Genomic DNA, 19,758 nt, shown 5'->3' with positions numbered 1-19,758 from the left:
TTTCATGAAAATATTAATTTTAATCTACATTATATTCCTTGTGCTTTGTGCTGCAGGTACTTACTGATTTTTCCCATCTTTTTTTTATAGGAACTCTTGGAGTTGTTACAGAAATTACAATAAAAATAAGACCTGTCCCTGAATATCAGAAGTATGGCTCGGTAGTGTTTTCTTCCTTTGAACAGGGAGTTGCTTGTTTAAGAGAAGTAGCTCGGCAGGTAAGATCTGCATTTTCATTTGTGCAAAATGCCTGGATTTAACAATTGTGTTATTATTCACAGATGCTGCTGTTCATAACTAATTACTAGTTTTTGTACATTTGTCCATTCTGAATTAATCTTCATCTTTTTACTACTGCCAAAAGACTCTAATAAAACTGCAGCCTTCTGCGAGCAAACTGGGACAGTAGTTTGAAATGATGAAGGTCAAGTCATTCACCTTCATCAGTTGTCTTGGTGGAGTATATTCTTTAGAATAGTAACTCAAATTATTTAGTAAAGTTGCAATTCTTAGCTGCCTGTTAGTTGTATTAGCAGTATGCTGTATAACATTCACTGGCTATCCAAAAATATCATAATCCTTTTGGGGAGTGGGGAAATGCCCATTTGCAAAACATTGAATTGCAGACCAAGCTTAACAAATGTAGTTAAAACATTTGTATCCCCTAAGATGAGTGCTGTACTTTGTAGGCCTTACAGAAGGTAAAAAAAAATGCACTGCGGCTAGTATCACCCTGAGTCACCTTCTGTTTGGTTGTAATATAGTGAGATCTTCACGCTGTTTGAATTCACAAGAGGCAACAGTTTGAGTGTGAAAATCCCCCTGTTATTTTTAGTATTTCAGATACCCTGCTTTGTCAGTTTCAGTACTCCAGGTTTGTCTCTCCTCCTGCCTTCCAAACACATGTAGTTTGTTATTTGACAGTCTTTAGATTAACCTGTGTGTATGTGTGGAGTATGCAGATGTGTGCATGTTCAAGTGTGCATGTGTGTGTGGGGGAGTATTATGTGAGCATGCGTATGTGTGGTACACATTCTGGTGTAGCCTAGTGCCCTCTCCAAAACGCACTTCAAAATGTACCCACTGACATCCCTATAACCTTGTAAAAGATAAAGTGGACTTTTGGAAAACTGAATAGGTGTATGATTTTAATTTTCATTTATTTACAACTTTTTTATTCAGTAGTTAGCTAAGTAAGCCTACAAGGCAAACGTGCCTGTTTTCAGGTTAATTTAGGAGCATCTGTAAAGAAGTGGTAATGGAGGGAATTGTACCCAAGGCCACAGAGTGAAGCTTATTGGCAGTACATAGATCAAAGCTTATCTGCTAGATTTCCTGGTGTTTGTAAGTCTACTTAAAAAATGTATTGGTTGGTTGCAACTGTCTGTTCTTGGCCAAGTGAGGTGTGAAAATGTTTTTTGTGTAGATGTGGTCTTTATGTATGATCACTACCATTTTAGCATTTATAACTGCTTTTGATGTCACTAGCCAGAAAAAAAAAAACGTTTTGTATGGTTTTGTTGTACTGCACTGCAGTCATTTATATCTCCAGAAGAAAAATATCTAATGTACTAAATTTCAGACTATTCTTAGACTAGTATGGCATGAAGTCTGAGTAGGTCTCCAAAAGTCTTCTGTAATACAGTCCTGTAGGATGTAGCTATGCACATACATGCATCTCTCTCTCTCTCCATATATATATATATATATATATATATATATATGTGTGTGTGTGTGTGTGTGTGTGTGTGTGTGTGTGTGTAAATATCAGTATATTTATATAAAATTTTAATATTAAATCATTTAGAATTAAATTTTGGTTTAATAGTTTTTAAAATTTGGGGAAAAAAATTATTTAAGGTTATACCCAAGGGAAATTATTTTATGTTTAAGAACCAAAAATCATAAAAAATTAAATTTAACATAATCAAGCTTTTGCATAACAAAGTTATTGCCAATTTTTAATTGTAAAAAATGTATCTTAAAAAAAAATTGATTTTAATTGTTTATATATCATACCAAAATTAAATGCTTTTAAAATCAAAAAATTATTAAATTTTTTTAAAATTTATTTTATAAAAAATATATTATATTTAAAACTTTATATATATTCAAAATATTTTGATTAAATTATTAAATAATCAAATTATAAATTGATTTTTAAACTACATAATATATAATTTATATATTTAATTCATTTTATTACAATATTTAAAAATAATTTAAATTTATTAATTATTTGCTCTACATTATTTATATTATATCTAATCTAAAAATTTACATTAAATGGTACTTGGACTCACTCCTAATTTCAAAATACTTTAATTCATTTTATAATTTTGTCAAACATTTCTCTTAAATATAAATCATCATGAATTTAGTTTTTCTTATATTCATTCCAAATAAAAAATTGTAAAAAAAACCATTAAATTAAGGTACAAATTTTTAACCCAAAAGGAACGAATATTTTTTAAACATAAATGATAAAATCAAAATTAATTTAAACATCTTCATCACAATATAACAATTATTAAATATAATTTTAAATATATTTTTTTATATGCAATATTTAAAATATAACTATTTTCGAATACATATAACTTATTTTTACCAAATTATATTAAAATGAAAATTTTTATATTTTAAATTATTATACTATAAATTTTAACTACTTTTTTAATATACATTTTAAACTTTTTTTTTTAAAATTTTTTTTCTTTTTTATTAATTTTTCCTGTTCTTAAATTAATTTTTCACATTTTAGATAATTTATATTTTTAAATATATATTTTATAAATTTATGTTAAAAAATAATTCTTATCAAAAAAAACCCCCCCCAAAATTGATAACCCCTCAACTGAAAAAAAATTGTCCAACAACAAACAAACAAAGAACCCAAAACCACAACGGGGAAAAAGGATAAAGGAGAAAAAAAAAAAAATTTTTTAAATATAGACAATAAAATATTAAATTTGTATTAAATAAAATTAAATAATATTAAGGGAAGATAAGAAGTAAGTTTTTAAAGAATATAGTATAAATAAAAATGAAAAATTTTACATTTTAAATGAATAAATAAAGAGAAAAAATTAGGAAAAAATAAATTTTTCAGTGAAAATTTATTAATTATTAGAAATAGTAAAAAAATGCGAATTTTTTTAAAAATAAAAAAATTTTAAAACTTTTTTAAAGGTATATGACTATTAGATATCAAAATCCCAAACAAACCCAAAAAATTAAAAAAAGGAAAAGAAAATAACTAAGCTTTAAAAAAAAAAATTTCATAATTTAAAAAAAAAAAGAAAAATAAAAGGGGGAAACAGCAAAAAAAAATGTAAGTAAAGAAATTTGGGTGAATAATATATTGGGGTTAGGGATATAATATATATTAAAAATATAGTTTATATAAATTTTAAAAAAAAAAAAGTAATAGAAAAAAATGGGAAATTAAAAAATATTGAAATTTTAAAATATTAATTTTAAAAAATTAATGAAATTAATAAAAAAGATAAAATTTTTAAAATTTTTTTTTTTAAAAAAAAAATTTTTTATAAAAGGTTTTTTGAAAATTTTAAAATTTTTTTAAATTTTTAAAAAAAATTTTTATCAATATAAAAAAAAAAAAAAAAAAAATTTAAAAAGAAATTAAATATTTTAAATTGGAAAGGGGTTGGGCAGAAAAAAACAAGGAAGAAACAAAAGGGAAAGGAGAGGAACAAAAACTAAAATAAAAGGGGAAAAGGGAAAAAGGTTTTGGGAGTTTTCTGTAGAAGGTAAAGGGTGTTTGGAAAAGGTGGTGAAAAGAAGAAAACTTAAAATGGGGAGAAGAAAAACAGAAGGAATTTTCCCAGATGGGGCTTATTTAAAGTTGAAAAAATTTATTTAAGGGTAGAAAGAAGTTGTGTTAGTAGAAAGTTGCGGGGAAAGGGCCGGAAACAGAGTTGGGTTTGGGAAGAAACTTAAGAGAGTAGGGATAAAAAAGCAAAAAAGTTTTTGGGAGAAAGAGAAGAAAAAAAGGGGGAAAATTTAGGAAAGAGAAAAAGGAAGGGGGGGATTCTTTTTTCTTGCTCTAACCAATGTCAAAAAAAGTTAGCAATTGCCTTGCCTGTGGAAAGCAAATACTTCACAGAGATTTTCATTCTTACTGCATCACCTGTTTGGGCCCAGACCATGACGTCCCTCATTGTCAGTTTTGTGCCTTGTTTAACGCCCAAACTATTCATCAATCGGGCTATCTTTGTTGCTAAATTCTTTTGCTCTCGTTCTCCGTATTCCGAAATGGCTTCAGTAAGCCATCTGACTACCAATCTTCTGAAAAAACGTAAGGATAAAGACAGAGACAGACCGCATAGGTCCAAAACTGCCAACTACGCTTCCGTTAAGCTAGTCGCCAGTCTGCCGGTACTCAGTGAGGCCCCTTCTACAGATTTGCAGGCCTCTGCTGCCACCCATTCGGAGTCTGGTATGCCGTGAGATGCTTCTTCATTTATGGAACATGCGGCTGTCTCTACCTTGGATGGGTCTGGAGCCACTGTGCAGGCACCGGCTTCTGAGGGTGTATTCTGGCATTCCGATGTTTGTATTAAACCGACTACTTCATTTCAGACTGAAATGACCGAGTTTCTCAGGTCCAGAGTTCGCACTACACCTAGAAAACCGACGACCAAAGCGCATGCTCAAGCCCCCATGTCACTGAAACAAATACTTAGAATGGCTGTAGACCTTATTACTCTAATTAGGGGAAGATAGTATTCCCCCCCCTCTTAAAGACAAAGAATTGCGTTCCCTTCTGATTCAACAGACCATGACCGATGACTTTGATCCCCCTGATTAGCAGGACATACCCTTCTCTACCAATGAGGATTCAAATGCAGAGGATTCCATTCCTTCTGCTTCCCCTCCAGAAGACTTTTCTTTTGGTGAAACCTTGCATACCTTAAGAGAGCATTTCCGCTGGGAATGCCAGGACTACCCACAGTCCAAAAAGAGACTCAGAGAATTTTTAGACTTGCCTCAGCACAGGCCTCTAGCTATACCCCCTGTCCTGGACATTGTAGATGATGTCTTCATGGAATCCAGTCTTACTCCTGATACTTTACCACCAGCTCCTAGAAAGCCTGACAGGTACTGCAGAGTACCTGACTCTCACAAATTTCTCTTTAAGAATCCCATTGCAGATCCACAGACCATTTCCCAGGGACCTAAAGGTATTAAGGCTACTACAGCCAAAAATCCTACCCCTTCAGACAGGAATTCAAGGGCTTTGGACAGGTGGGGCAAGAAGGTATATAACTCTGCAACTCTTGCTGTCAAGGCTCTAAATTGCCAGTTTCACATGTTGAAGTATCAGCAGCATATTATGGAACTAATTAAACAAAAATGTTGTTGCTTCCAGATTTTGCAGAAAATAAAGACTTACAAAAGTTATTGCATTCAGAAAACCAAGTCAGTAAACATACTTTGCAGTGCGGTTTTGATGCGTTAGAAGCATCTTGCAGGACTGCTTTCAACTGGGTCTGCACTGAGAAGGCATGCCTGGCTGAAAGAACAAATCTTGCCAGACCATGTCAAAGCAAAATTACTAGATGCTCCATTAAACCAGGAACATTTGTTTGGCACAAAAGCAGAAGAGGTTCTTAAAAGGATGGAGGAAAAAGCTAAATCTATGCAAACTGTTAAAGATTTCTTACATGTACAGCCGCCTAGATTCAGTAGGCATTGGCCTTCAAAAAACTGGTCCTTTCCAGTCCCTACCAGGTCTTCTCAGCCCAAACTTAGGGGCAACAGACCACCAAGGCTACAGTCTCAGGGTATGCAGTGATCTAAACAATGGAGTGCTCCCCCCTCAAAAACAGGGAGTGGTAAGCCACCCCCTTATGGAAAAAAATTCACAATGATTGTCTATCATCCTTCCCAGCCATGCCCAAGTACTTGCACCCCTAGGAGGAAAACTCAACCTGCATGCAAAAAACTGGATGTCCATTACCCAGGACCGATGGGTCCTAAACATTGTATCCCAGGGATACAGATTCTACTTCCACTCGCTGCCAACCTCAAGCAGGTTGCCAGACCTTCCTCCAAACCAGTGGGCAGAGGCTCAAAAGCAAGTACTTTCTCTTCTCAGTATCAGGGCTATTCAATCTGTGGCAATAGAGCAAAGAGGACAGAGTTTTTACTCCAGACTGCTCCTGGTGCCTAGAAAAGAGGGCTCTTATCACCCTATCCTGGACCTGTCCATTCTCAACACCTTCCTGGTGGTCCCAAAATTCAAAATGCTTACACTACAGCAGCTGCTTCCTATGCTAGCCAAGGACTCCTGGCTAGTCACCCTAGACTTAAAAGAAGCTTATCTGCACATCCCCATAAGGGAATCTTGCAGGAAATATCTACGTTTCAGGGCAGGCTCTATGCACTATCAGTTCTCTGCACTTCCCTTTGGCTTATCTACTGCGCCCAGGGTATTCACAAAGTGCCTGCATCCAGCCATTGCATACTGCAGGCAGAGAAATATTCAAATTTATCCATACTTGGACGATTGCCTGATTCAGGCGGACAGTCAGGAATTGCTACTTCAGCACCTGGCATTTGTAAAGAGACTTCTAACTTCTCTTGGTGTGTACCCACAAAGGCCTATCCTTTTCTTCTATTAAGATTCATGCCTAGGCCATCTCAGCTCATTATAATACTGAGCCACTTCTCTTTTCTCACCTTCTGGTCAAATAATTCCCGAGAGGCGCTAACAACTTAAGACCCCAGAGGAGAGCGCCCACCCCTACCTATGACCTTAACTTTGTACTAGAGAAGCTCACGCTTCCCCCTTTTGAGCCTGCTGCTTCAGCACAGTTAAAATTCCTCTTTTGGAAAACAGCCTTACTTCTAGCCATCACTTCAGCAAGAAGAGTGTCGGAGTTACAAGCACTAATGGCTGTGGAACCCTTCATTATTTTCCATGCTGACATTGTTTCCCTCAGGGCTAACCCATCTTTTATGCCCAAGGTGGTATCCAGTGTGGCTCTAAACCAATCCATCCATTTACCAACCTTTTTCCCTAATCCTCAGAATGAAGGGGAAAGGATCCTGCACTCCTTGGATGTGCACAGACAACTAAGCCTTTCAGAAAATCTGACCAGCTGCTAGTCAGCTTTGCTACAGGGGCAGACAGCAAGGCCATTTAACAAACTATTTCCAAGTGGATAGCACACTGCATCCATTTCTGCTACAAGCACCATGGAAAATCTACCCCACAGGGGAACAGAACTCATTCCACTAGGGCTACCTCAACCTCTGCAGCATTTCTTAGGGGAGTCCCTACCAGGGACATCCTGGAAGCTGCAACCTAGTTCTGTACACACCTTCACCAAGCATTACCACTTATATTTTCTAAATCCAGAGCTGGATTTGCCACAACAGTCTTACAAGGCCTGCTAGCCAGCCCTAATATTTCTTGACTGCCTCCACCCTTTCTCAGCTTTGGGAATCAACCCAAGTGTGATGACTGCAACAGTGAAACACGAAGAACATAGTACAGTTGTGTACACTTAGCATAAATGTAGATGTTCAAGTGTATTCACTGTTGCAGTCCTGGTTACCCTCCCTCCAGCCCCCTGACTTTTCCATGCTTTCTACCTATCTTCCTTTTGGCCATATCGTATGGCTGTGGAATTTACTTTTTACTGGAGGTGATCCACACCATGTAATTGCTTCCTGTTTTGGGGGGCTCCTGACATCTGGGGCAAGAAAAACTGATGTAATGGCATCGGCTGCATGTTTTATACCCCTGACGACCTGACGTCATATAAGAGGCGACAGCACCCGATGCAGAAATCCCAAGACTCTGGTATTCGGGCCAACTGAGGGCTACCTGCAGGCAGATAACCCAAGTGTGATGACTGCAACAGTGAATACACTCGAACATCTACATTTATGGTAAGTGTACACAACTGTACTTTACAGTGAGCCATTTTTGGGCTTGGACCTGAAGAGTGAAGTCAGACTGAAGATAAAGTTGATGTTTTGAAATAGATGCATTCATAAAGTTGGACAGTGAAGCATTACTTTCCCAATAAACCAAATTAATGTTTTACAAGCAAGTGATCAACACTCTTAAGTAAAACTGCAATTTTAAGTAAAAGAATAACTGTAACTAAAGAAAGAAAGAAAAGAAAGAAATGAACATTTATACTTTAAGGCAAGTTATTTAACTGGATCAAAATGCAACATTGTCACTATTCATTACTTGCCAGTATGTACAGGGGAATGGAAGGTAGAGAAAAGTTAATGATGTGTGGAAGGAAGAGAAGGTAGGAAAGAATGAGTGGATGGGAGTAGAGGGTGATGTCACTAACAAAGCAACTGAGTGTAGTATGAAGGAAATGAGAAGCTGGGGGGGGTAGCTTTATATTATGCTACTTGATGTATGTCACTTAAGGGAGGCTTTGTGATTCAGATATAGGTTCATAGATTAGTACTAGGCTAACTGCCCTTGCAAGCCATTTTAAGCCTAACCAATTATCCCTTATGAGACTCAAATCCTGCACCTTGTGTTTGTAAGGCAAACACCTTTAGGCCACCCTCCCCAAAAAACATATGTTTTTAAATTGGCTACATAAGGCTTGGTTGGACAGTAGTGATCTGCTCTTGAGTGAGAGGGATTCCCAAATGCCAAGGTGGGGGCTAGTGTTGACAAACTAAACATAGATTAGTACTAGGCTAACTGCCCTTGCAAGCCATTTTAAGCCTAACCAATTATCCCTTATGCGACTCAAGTCCTGCACCTTGTGTTTGTAAGGCAAACACCTTTAGGCCACCCTCCCCAAAAAACATATGTTTTTAATTGGCTACATAAGGCTTGGTTGGACAGTAGTGATCTGCTCTTAAGTGAGAGGGATTCCCAAATGCCAAGGTGGGGGCTAGTGTTGACAAACTATGGTCAGTACTGTAAACGCTGTCCCTCAGAGTAAGGAGGGCATTTTGTGGAATTGCAGTCTTAGGTTATAGGTACTGTTATCTTTTAATTAGTCTGCCAGCAAAACGGTGAGGGCCTGTTTGTTTAAAAATGTATAGGCAAGGAGAATATGAATGGAGTACACCTTTGTTGGAAGCCATTTTGTCTTTTGAAGTACATTGCAATGATGTTTTTTGGGGGAATGGAGATTAATCTATAGATTTTGTTAGTTTTAGTTTTTATATTGGGACACAGCTATCCTGAAATCTTTTAACAACCTGGTGAGTAGTGGAACTTACTGGGTAGGTAAGGGAGTAGGAAGTGGACAGCAGGTGCTTGTCACTCCCATTGGAGAGTTAGGTAGTTGTCTTGTTGCAGGAGCAGCAGCTGAGAGTCAGATCACTGTTGTATGCACCTTGTGAAAAAGATAGGACTCAGATGGAGGGGGCTGCCAAGGACATAATTCAGACCATAGATGTATGCTCCATGTGAAAAGGATAGGATTCAGTCAGAGGGGGATGCCAAGGTCATCATTCAGACCATAGTTGTGTGCACCATTTGGAAAGGATAGGTCTCGGACAGAGGGGGCTGCCTAAGACATCTTTCAGGCCAGTTTGTTTTCTCCATGTGAAGAGGATAGGATTCTGATGAAAGGGGCTGCGAAGGACATCATTCAGATCACAGTTGTGTGTTCCATGTGAAAAGAGTATAATTCTGAAGGAGGGGGCTGTCAAGGACATTATCACTCTTTAATGTAGTTTAGTGGTTGTGCTGAAGAGCACAAATATGTGGAGCCAAAACTAGCTGGCATTGCATCACAGCTGCTTTTCAGGAAGTTGAGTGAGCAGCAGTTAAAAATTTCCTGACTTCTCTGGAGTAAGACAACTTGGGATCCTCAACTCCCTTCCAGGTCCAGTGACTCTAAATGCAAGAAAGCAGGGAGACTAAAAACATCAGAGAGGGGATAGGGGCTCAGTGGTTGCTGGAAGGGCATGGGCCAAGAATAACAAAAAAGAAAAAAATGAAATAAAGTTTGTTTTTTTTCCCAGGATCAGAATTACTGCAAGAAAGGGCCTTGCCCAACTGAGGCACTAAGCATGACCTTTCAGTCTGTAGCTGTATATTTTTGATATACTCCCCACTGCACCGGCTATCTCCTGGTGTGGTTCCCTTGTTCTCTTAAGAGCAACCTGTTGTATCAGCAGTGGTTTACTGTGAGAATTTAGCCTGGATTTTTTATAACACCTTTATTAAATTATCACTTAAGACATAGGCAAACATACATTAACAAAAAAGGAAGCAAACCATGTTAACATTTTTCCATTTCATAAATAACACATCACATATCTTTTCCTTCCTTGTAAACATCATCAGCCCAACATTGAAGGAATACTGTGTTCCGAATACCTGCCTTCCCTTAAACCTCACTCCTCTTCATCTTCCTGAACATTATTCTGCATGCATTGTTCCCATAATTTCCATTTATGTCTATGTAATTTGCTCCTTCGGTTTTCTAAACACCCCCCCTTTCTGTTCTTTTATCTCATGTATAATTTTCAGTACTTCATATACAGCTGGATTTGGATGCCGATTTCCATTTTTCAGTAATTGTGTTTTGGCAGCCAATAGCATTAAACTTAATAAGCCCATACAGTTTCTGGGCAATTCAGATCCTGTGTCCAAGCACAAAAAAAATTATATCCTTAGTTACAGCCAGTTACTCACCAAGTATTTCTGACAGAGTACTCATAGTTTCATAGTTTTGTTCTAGCCTAACGACTACTGGGGCCTTTTTAAGCATAGCCATGCATCCCAAATCTCTGAGATGTTCTGAACCCCTTGATAAGTATAAGCAGAGGCTTGGTAGATGAAACATTTACAAGGAGGGGCCTGTGAGATGAACCATTTCCAGGCTACCCGTGTCCATTAGAGACATAGGAGCTACACCTGGTATGACTTTCCTATTCCTCATCCAGTTGTCCAAGTTGCACTGAATTGGGTTAGGGAGGAACTCAGCTTTACATGATTGGGAGGCCAGAGAAGAGGTAGTCTTTGGGATACATACCTGTCTGTGCAACGGGTCCTATTTATAACGCAGGCAAGGTTTACGTTTTTAGAACAGACAATTCTTGAGTAATTTTTTTTTTTTTTACGGAGAGCCATTAGGGTGCAGTGTTACAATGCCATGTATGCCAGGCATAGATGTCCCCTCAACATCCTGTAGGAGACGGTACAGGGATGGGGCTTTGAGGCAGCCTGCACAAGACATTTTACTTTTGCCTTGCACTCATTTAGTGAGGAACCTCTGTGGATGTTTTAGTTGTTGGATGTGCGTGATTACGTAGATACCAAAGGGGGCATTCTGCTCAATAATAGGTCTGATGAATTCTGAATATAGTGTAACATTGACCTCCTTGGACCTAAATGCCATACCTTTATTTATAAGCTGCACATCATAGAATGATTTCCTCCATACTGTAGCCATCTGATGGTCAAAAGATAGATTACTGTCTTTGTGTTTGACCAAGTCCCTGACTGTTGTCAGACTCTTAGGGGTATGTTGTCAATAGACGATAATTTCCCAAAAGATACTATTATGCATTTTTTGGCATTAAATTTTAGTCTATGGCTCTAATAGAAGTTATTTGTCTGTCAGCCCTTCCTCAAGAATATTAGTGTCAGTGGGGGATTCTGTGACTCCTCCTAATTTGCAATTCTCTGCATATTTGGTCATCCAGAGGCCCTTAACATTGGCCTTGACTTTGTTAGTGTTTTATATGCCTTATCAATTATCACTTTTTAACAGCAGCTTTTGCTCTAGATATGACTAAAAACTCCCAACAGAGCAGATGTTCTTCATGTTTCACTGTTGCAGTCATCACATTTGGGTTATCTGCTTGCAGTAGCCCTCAGTCGGCCTGATTAAAAAAAATCTTGGGTCCTACGTCAGTTGCTGTCTCCTCTTCCGTGATGTCAGGTCGAAAGGGGTATGTTTGGCAACAAGGTAGAAGAATTTCTTAAAAAGATGGAAAAAACTAAATCTATGAAAACCTTTAAACATTTTTTACAAGTACAACCTCCGAGATTTAGTAGACATTGGCCTTCTAAGAATTGGTCTTTTCCTGCCTCTTCCAGACCTTTTCAGTCCAAACCCAGATCCAGCAGAGCATCCAGGCTTCAGTCCCAAGGTACGCACAGGACTAAGTAGTGGGGGGCCTCAACTTCCAAACCTGGAGGCAATAAAACTCCTCCCTATGGTAAACTGTCCCAATGACTTATTTTTAAAACTTCCGAGCACTTTTCAACTGACTGCCCCTTCGGGGGGAAAGATTGCACTTCATGCAAAGAACTGGGGACTCAATACCCAGGACAAATGGGTTTTAAATATAGTGTCTCAAGGATACATATTTCACTTCCACACATTACCAACTCCAAGCGGTTGGCCGGATCTACCTCCAAATCAGTGGGCAGAGGCCCAAAAGCAAGTACTCTCTCTCTTAAGCATAGGGGCTATTCAGTTGGTACCAGAAGAGGAAAAGGGACAAGGTTTCTACTTGAGACTTTTACTGGTACCCAGAAAAGACAATTCATGGTGTCCGATCCTGGACCTGTCTACTCTAAACACCTTTTTGGTGATTCCAAAATTCAAGATGCTGTTTCTTCACTAATTACTTCCTATGTTAGGCAAAGATGCCTGGTTGGCAACACTACATTTAAAGAAAGCATACCTGCACATCCCAATCAGGGAATCTTGCAGAAGATACCTACGCTTCAAAGCAGGCTACACGCACTATCAGTTCTCTGCACTGCCCTTTGGCTTATCTACTGCGCCCAGAGTATTCACAAAGTGCGTAGCTCCAGACATTGCATTTTGCAGGCAAATAAATATTCAAATATACCCATACCTGGACGATTGTCTAATTCAGGCAGAAAACCAGGACATACTTTTGAATCATCTGGCTTTTGTACATAGGGTGCTAATTTGTCTGGGGTACACCATAAACGAAAAGAAATCACACCTGGTTCCCTGTCAACAAATTATATTCCTGGGAGCAAGCTTGAATACAACTTCCCAGATGGCTTTCCTCACGCCAGAGAAACAAATTCACTTGACAGCCTACTTCAAACAAGTGGTCACAAAAACCCTGCTATCTGCAAGGCAAATACTACAAGCCTTGGGGTTCATGGCTTCCTGCATTCTTCTAATTCCATGTGCAAGACTGCATATGAGGAAACTACAATGGTATCTAAAACGCCTGTGGTGTCAACATTCTCAGGATCTAGAACCAATGATTCCTATTATACCTTGCCTACACCTAGAGTTCCTTTGGTGGGCAGAGGCCTGCCACCAAAACAAGGGACTACCATTCACACTACCCCATGCCACCCAAACCCCAACAACAGATGCATCAGACTATGCATGGGGGGGGGGCGAGGCGAACCTGGCAGGGAAGTGCATTCAGAGCAAATGGAACCCAAGTCAAATGCACCTGCACATCAATCTAAAAGAAATGCTAGCTGTACAGAATGCTCTGACAGCCTTCAGGGACCACATTCTTCCAGGACAATTAATGGTAAAGACGGACAACACCACTGTTATGTGGTACATAACAAGCAGGGGGGTACAGATTCTTACTCCCTCTGCAGACTAGCCATGGCATTGTGGAACACAGGCTTGAGCTACCAAGTGCATCTACAAGTTCAGTTTCTGCCAGGAAAACTAAATACACTGGCAGACGGACTAAGCAGAAATCTCATGGACCCACATAAGTGGAAACTGGAACCAAGGATTTTCAACATGCTGACAAGCAGTTTGCCTCCCCCCAGAACTATCAATTGGAAAATTTGCACAGGGACTCTCCACAGACAAGCTTGGAAAGTGAATGCTCTGCCATTCAGCTGGAGTAACCTAACAGTTTATGCCTTTCCTCCTTGACCTCTGCTCTCCAAAGTACTACTAAAGATCAAACAAGACAAACCAAGGACGATTTTGATTGCAGCAGATTGGCCATGCCAACACTGGTACCCCCTCCTGTGTAGTGTGTCACTGTGGGCCCCATGGCACCTGCCTCAGACTCCTACCCTGCGGTCTCGGCAGGAGAGCCAGATTCTGCACCCTCAGCTTCAAACAATGAACCTAGCATCCTGGCTAATTACCTAATCTCTCCTTTACCATCCCTCAGTAAACCAGTGATGAATATCATTTTAGAGGCAAGGAGGCCTAGTACTAGAAAATCTTATGCTGAAAAATGGAACAAATTCTGTGCTTGCAAGCATTCTCAAGGGATGAGCACAGCAGTGCCCAATTTACCTCAGATCGTCCAATACTTAACTGAGATGCTTCACAAGGGCCTGTCTTTTTCCTCAATAAAAATTCACACCTCAGCCATTTCAGCTCATTATAACACAGAACCTCCCCTCTTCTCTCATCCACTACTCAAGCAGTTCCTCAGAGGGGCCAAAAATTTAAGACCACCCAGGAGAGTTCCAACTCCAGCCTGGGACCTTAACTTTGTATTGGAGAAACTCACCCTTCCTCCATTCGAGCCAACTGCTTCTGCAGATTTAAAATTCCTTTCTTGGAAAATAGCTTTCCTTTTAGCAATCACTTCAGCAAGAAGGGTATCTGAATTACAGGCCCTTATGGCAGTGGAGCCTTTCATCATTTTTCATGCGGACAGGGTGTCCCTCAGGACCAAGCCCTCTTTCATGCCAAAGGTGGTATCCACTGTGGCTCTTAATCAGTCCATTAATTTGCCAGCCTTCTTTCCTAATCTATAGAACAAAGGGGAACGGATACTGCTCTCCTTAAATGTGCACAGACAACTTAGATTCTACTTGGACAGGACTAAACCTCAAAGGAGATCTGAACAACTGCTGGTGACATTTGCTGCAGGGACAGAGGAGAAAGCTATTTCAAAGCAAACCATCTCCAAATGGATAGACCATTGCATTCATTTCTGCTATAAGCACCATGGAGAACCTATCTTACAGAGGATCAGACCCCACTCAACCAGGGCTGCATTTACCTCTACAGCCTTTCTCAGAGGCGTACCTACCAGTGACATCCTAGAAGCTGCTACTTGGAGTTCTGTACATACTTTCACCAAGTATTACCATTTGCCAGTTTTCTCTAAATCCAGAGCTGGCTTTGCCACTGCAGTCTTGCAGGGCCTTATAGCTGGTCCTAATGCTATCTAAATTCCTCCTTCCATCCTTAGCTTTGGGAATCTACCCAAATGTGATGACTGCAACAGTGAAACATGAAGAACATAGTACAGTTGTGTACACTTGCCATAAATGTAGATGTTCGAGTGTATTCACTGTTGCAGTCCTGGTTACCCTCCCTCCAGCTCCCTGACTTCTTTTGGCTATACCTCTTCTCTCCTTTACAATGTTTAAAAGCTTTTTGGTGTATTTGCTTTTTTGGTGGAGGTATAACCTTGTATATTTATAGATTTAATTGCATCCCATTAGGGGGGGCACCTGACATCTGGGGCAAGAAAAACTGATGTAATGACGTCGGCTGCATGTTTTATACCCCCGATGACCTGACGTCACGGAAGAGGAGACAGCAACCGATGTAGGACCCAAGACTTTGTTAATCAGGCCAACTAAGGGCTACTGCAAGCAGATAAGCCAAATGTGATGACTGCAACAGTGAATACACTTGAACATCTTCATTTATGGTAAGTGTACACAACTGTACTGTCTTGCACTTAAGATTCCCTATCCCTTCCTCTTTGCCTGTACTCTACCAGTCACTAGCCTGTGTCCAAACATCTTCTTGGCCTCCTTCCACTCTTTTACCTTTCCCTCTTTAGATATTTACTCCCAATACCTTGGTTTCTTTATCAGTCTTCTACTTCAAATTTCATCCCCTCTTGCCTATTTTCTGTACCACTACTCCCTATTTGCAAAATCTGCTTTTTCCATTTTCATGTTTGCTTGCTTGTAATTCAAAATGGAAAGGGATGAAATGGGGGGAAGCTTAAGATATAAGGAGAGACTGGGATTTTGGATGCAGATCCATAAGGAGAATAACAATAACCATGCAGAATACTATATTCATAAGGTAGAAATTTATTCTAAAAACTATGCCAACACAGGAATGTTGAATTGAGATTCTGCTAATAGGGATGACTGCACAGAGACTAGGTAAAAACGGGGCTGGAATTTACTGGAGAAAACTGACAAAGAAACCAAGGTATTGGGACTAAAGAACTAGAGAGGTAAAAGTAATAGAGTGGGATGAGGCCAAGGAGGTATTTGGTTTTGGGAGCAAATAGCTGAAAGGGAAAGGTAGTAGAAATAAAAGGTAATGTCTGTGACTTAAACAGAACATGCTGGAGAGACAGATATGTGTCCTAGAGACTGCCCCTCCTATGGAGCATGCTTCCCATCTATGTGAAGCTGAGTTCATCTATTACCCACTTTAAGTGTGACCTAGACCAGTGGATGGGGAGCAGGAAATTTACACCAGTCCTGGCACACATGTTCGTTATGGACATAGGTAGCTTATAATTGCCTGGCCCTCAGTGTCCTACTTAGACACAGCACATCATTATTCTTTCGGGAAAACTTTGCTAGCCCCCCCCCCCCCCCGCAGTCGTTAGCCTACTAACAATCTGTGAACAGAGTGAAGAGAGACCAAGTTTACATTTGGACTGCTGGCTACAGATTGCCTTTCCTGTCAAGGATTGATGTCTGAGTATAGGCAAAGAGAAAGGAATAGGGTATTTCTAAGTGAAAGACCAGCTTTGTTAATGTTTGTAGTAGAATTTAGAAGAGAAGTTGCTGTTAACAAAGGTATAATTAGTGGGGAGTATAAAATATTGTATGTTAACTATAGAAATCTACCAGAGGAGATTAGAAAGGATTGGGAAGAGAGACCGGATAAGCAATTCACAAAGAAACAATGGGGGAGGGGATATGTGTGGCTCCCAAATATGCAGCACATTCTAGAAGATTTAGGATCTTTGCTTGGAAGTGTTTGCATAGATATTTTTATACTCCAAGCAAGCTCCAAAGATTTTTTTTCCTGAGGTAGATTGCAAATGTTGGGGAAGAAAGACATAAATGGGAATAATTTTTTTGGGAGTATAATAATTTTGGCAGATCTTAAAAATTCTCTGCAGATTACTCTGTGAGAAATAATGGGTGAGCAATTTGGTGCTACTAAGGAAATTATTTTTTAAGCTGTGATACAGAATCGAAATTGCCTAGATATAGTAAGGCCTTACTGAATTTAATTCTGGTATCTGTCAAAACCAATTACTAGAAAATGGAAATCAAAGTCTAAACCAACTATACTAGATGTATTGAATATACTACAGAGGTAAAAGATTTGAAAGTGGAATCTTTAGAAAAGGGTAGGAGCAAATTGCATAGAAAAAAATGGGAATTGTGGAACAATAGATGCAGAATAATGTTTCCGAGGAGGAATGAGGCCTAAGGAAAGGCAGTAATTGAGTGAGCTATGTAATGTTTGATGGACAATGACTGCACAGAAGAGTATATGTGATGCATCATGTTTGCAACTGAAAGTATGTTGTTCTGTTTTCTTTTTATTTATATAAATGTATGATTGCCTATGTCATAAGTGATAATTCAATAAAGATGTATCTTGTTTAAAAAAAGTTCAGTGCTATCCATAGCCATAAACTACAACTTCCATTTTCTCTTTTTTATTTTTTTTGTATTATCCTTTTATTAGTCTTTACTCCCATATCCTTAACTGCTGTAACAGAAGCCTTTTTGATATGTACTCCTAAGGAGTCCCCTTCTAAATCGCAAATGATCACAAGATCAAATGTCAGAAGATGAGACGATAAAACTGACAGATCAGAATCCTGAAACTTTAAAATACTGAGTCCCACAATACCGAGCTGTAATGTAAAGGTGAATCAGTAAGTGGCAAAATTGTTGTCTGTCACTAAGATTTCTCTCACATACGTAAAAGGAATGCGGCAGACTTTACATGCTAAGTTTCTGGTGTTGGTGGAGACATTTATGTAAGTTTTAACTGTAGGATAAAAAGAAAAAACATAGTTATTGGGTGGTATGAATTGTGAGGCATGCATATTCAGAGTGTAGTCATAGTTTACCCTTTTTTTACAATGTAGTGCGATCTCAGAGTTGGTGCATTAAATGTTGGGGGGCGTAGCTCCCCTGCAGAATTGTAGGATAAGAAATATAGTCTTAGTTTTGAATTTGTAAATCACTGAGGCTACGTTCACTTTTGTTTATAGTGGTGTTTAAGATAAGTATACTGTTATATAATGGTTATTGATTTTAGTTATGGTATTTTGTTGTTTGGAGATAGTTTTAGTTTGAAATGTGCAGTGCTGTTTTGAAGTATGTAAATGGTGCTTTGATGTCCGATATGAGTTTGTAAGGTATTTTGCTTCGGTGGTGGGAAGGGATTTAACATTTACTTTTTGCTGTTCAGTATTGTGGGACTCGATATTTTAAAGTTTCAGGCTTTTGATATTTCGGTTTTATCATCTCAGTCTTCTGAAGTTCGATCTTGTGGTAATTTGTGATTTAGAAGTCGATCCCTCCTAAGTATTTCATTTAAACATGTCCCCATAAATATTAGTATTTGCTGAACCAATTCTTGTGTGGGAGTCCTAATTTACAGCTGTAGCCTTTGTTTTACCTTCATTAATTTTATATCCCCAAAGACTTGAAACTTTCTCAAAATGTTCCATGACACTGCAATGTCCTTTTTTGGATTTATCAGGTAGAAAATAATGTCATCTGCAAGTAAAACCAACTTTTCTTGATTACCATACTAGTTATATCTTTGCATTTCTGAGTTCCTTATTTTCTTTTCCAGTGGCTCTAATTATAAAGTAAACAGTAAAGGGAATAGAGGACGTCCCTGTCTGGTTCATCATCTGTTCAAACACAGCTTATTAAAGAGGAACCCTCGCACTTTAATTATTGCTTTTGATCCTTCATATGTCCTTCTAAGAGTGGGCAGGTGATCTGCTGTGGCGACCCCTAACCGGGAAAAGCAAAAAGAAGAAGACGACTGTATCAGGGAATGCAAATGTTTCCATTGCCCTACTCATAAAATCCCAGCTTATTCTGTAGAATGCTTTCTCTGCATCAAGACCCACCAACAGCAGCAGTATTTTCTTATGTTCTGCTTCCCTTTTGGATTATAATTGTTCTGTTAATGTCTAATGTTTGCATTCCCTCCACAAAAGCACATCGATACATATCCTTCAATTTTGGCAACACCTTTACCATTCTTTTAGCCAATGTAGGTATAAACAATTTATGCGGCACGATGCCAAGCGTAATCCTACGGGCTAGGCTTGTAAAAGCTCCAGGGCCATTAGGCTAGTACACACTTATGAACCTATACTCATGGTTTAAAATTGAAATGGGTCTGTATAAAATTGGGTCTGATGGGTGTTTACCATTCTTAGGTAATACAGCTACTACAGCTTTCTTACAAAATACTTCTTCTTCCCCTCCTTTTAAAATACCATTAAATAAAATCTTCCACATATTTATCACTTTCTTCTCTCATAATTTCCAAACTTTCACAAGAATAACATATGTTCCTGAATACATTCTTGAAAATTGATTGATTACATATCACTCGTTATTGCCTCATCCCCTCCTATCTTAAATGTTTTTTGTTGATGCTTTATCTGCCTGTAACATCGGCATAATTAAGTCTTTCATACATGTTTCCATTTGTGCTGTTACTTGATTTTCGCATTTCTCTGTTTTATACAAATTTTCATAAAATTTCTGAAATATCTCTAATACCTCTACAGGATCTCTGATTATTT

The 19,758-nt window shown here is 38.6% G+C and overlaps 1 protein-coding gene across 1 annotated transcript in view; it reads left to right on the top strand.

Moving 5' to 3' along the window:
* Positions 1-19,758, top strand: part of AGPS (alkylglycerone phosphate synthase) — a 1,624,661-nt gene that overhangs the window by 922,451 nt on the left and 682,452 nt on the right. Inside the window, exon 11 of the mRNA XM_044075311.1 lies at positions 91-218. Coding sequence (XP_043931246.1) covers positions 91-218 — 128 coding nt within the window. The remainder of the gene's footprint in view (positions 1-90; positions 219-19,758) is intronic.

This window comes from Protopterus annectens, chromosome 6.part0, assembly GCF_019279795.1.
Source record: "Protopterus annectens isolate FY-2018-M chromosome 6.part0, PAN1.0, whole genome shotgun sequence".
Taxonomy (NCBI): domain Eukaryota; kingdom Metazoa; phylum Chordata; order Ceratodontiformes; family Protopteridae; genus Protopterus; species Protopterus annectens.
This window is presented reverse-complemented; position numbering and strand designations above follow the sequence as displayed.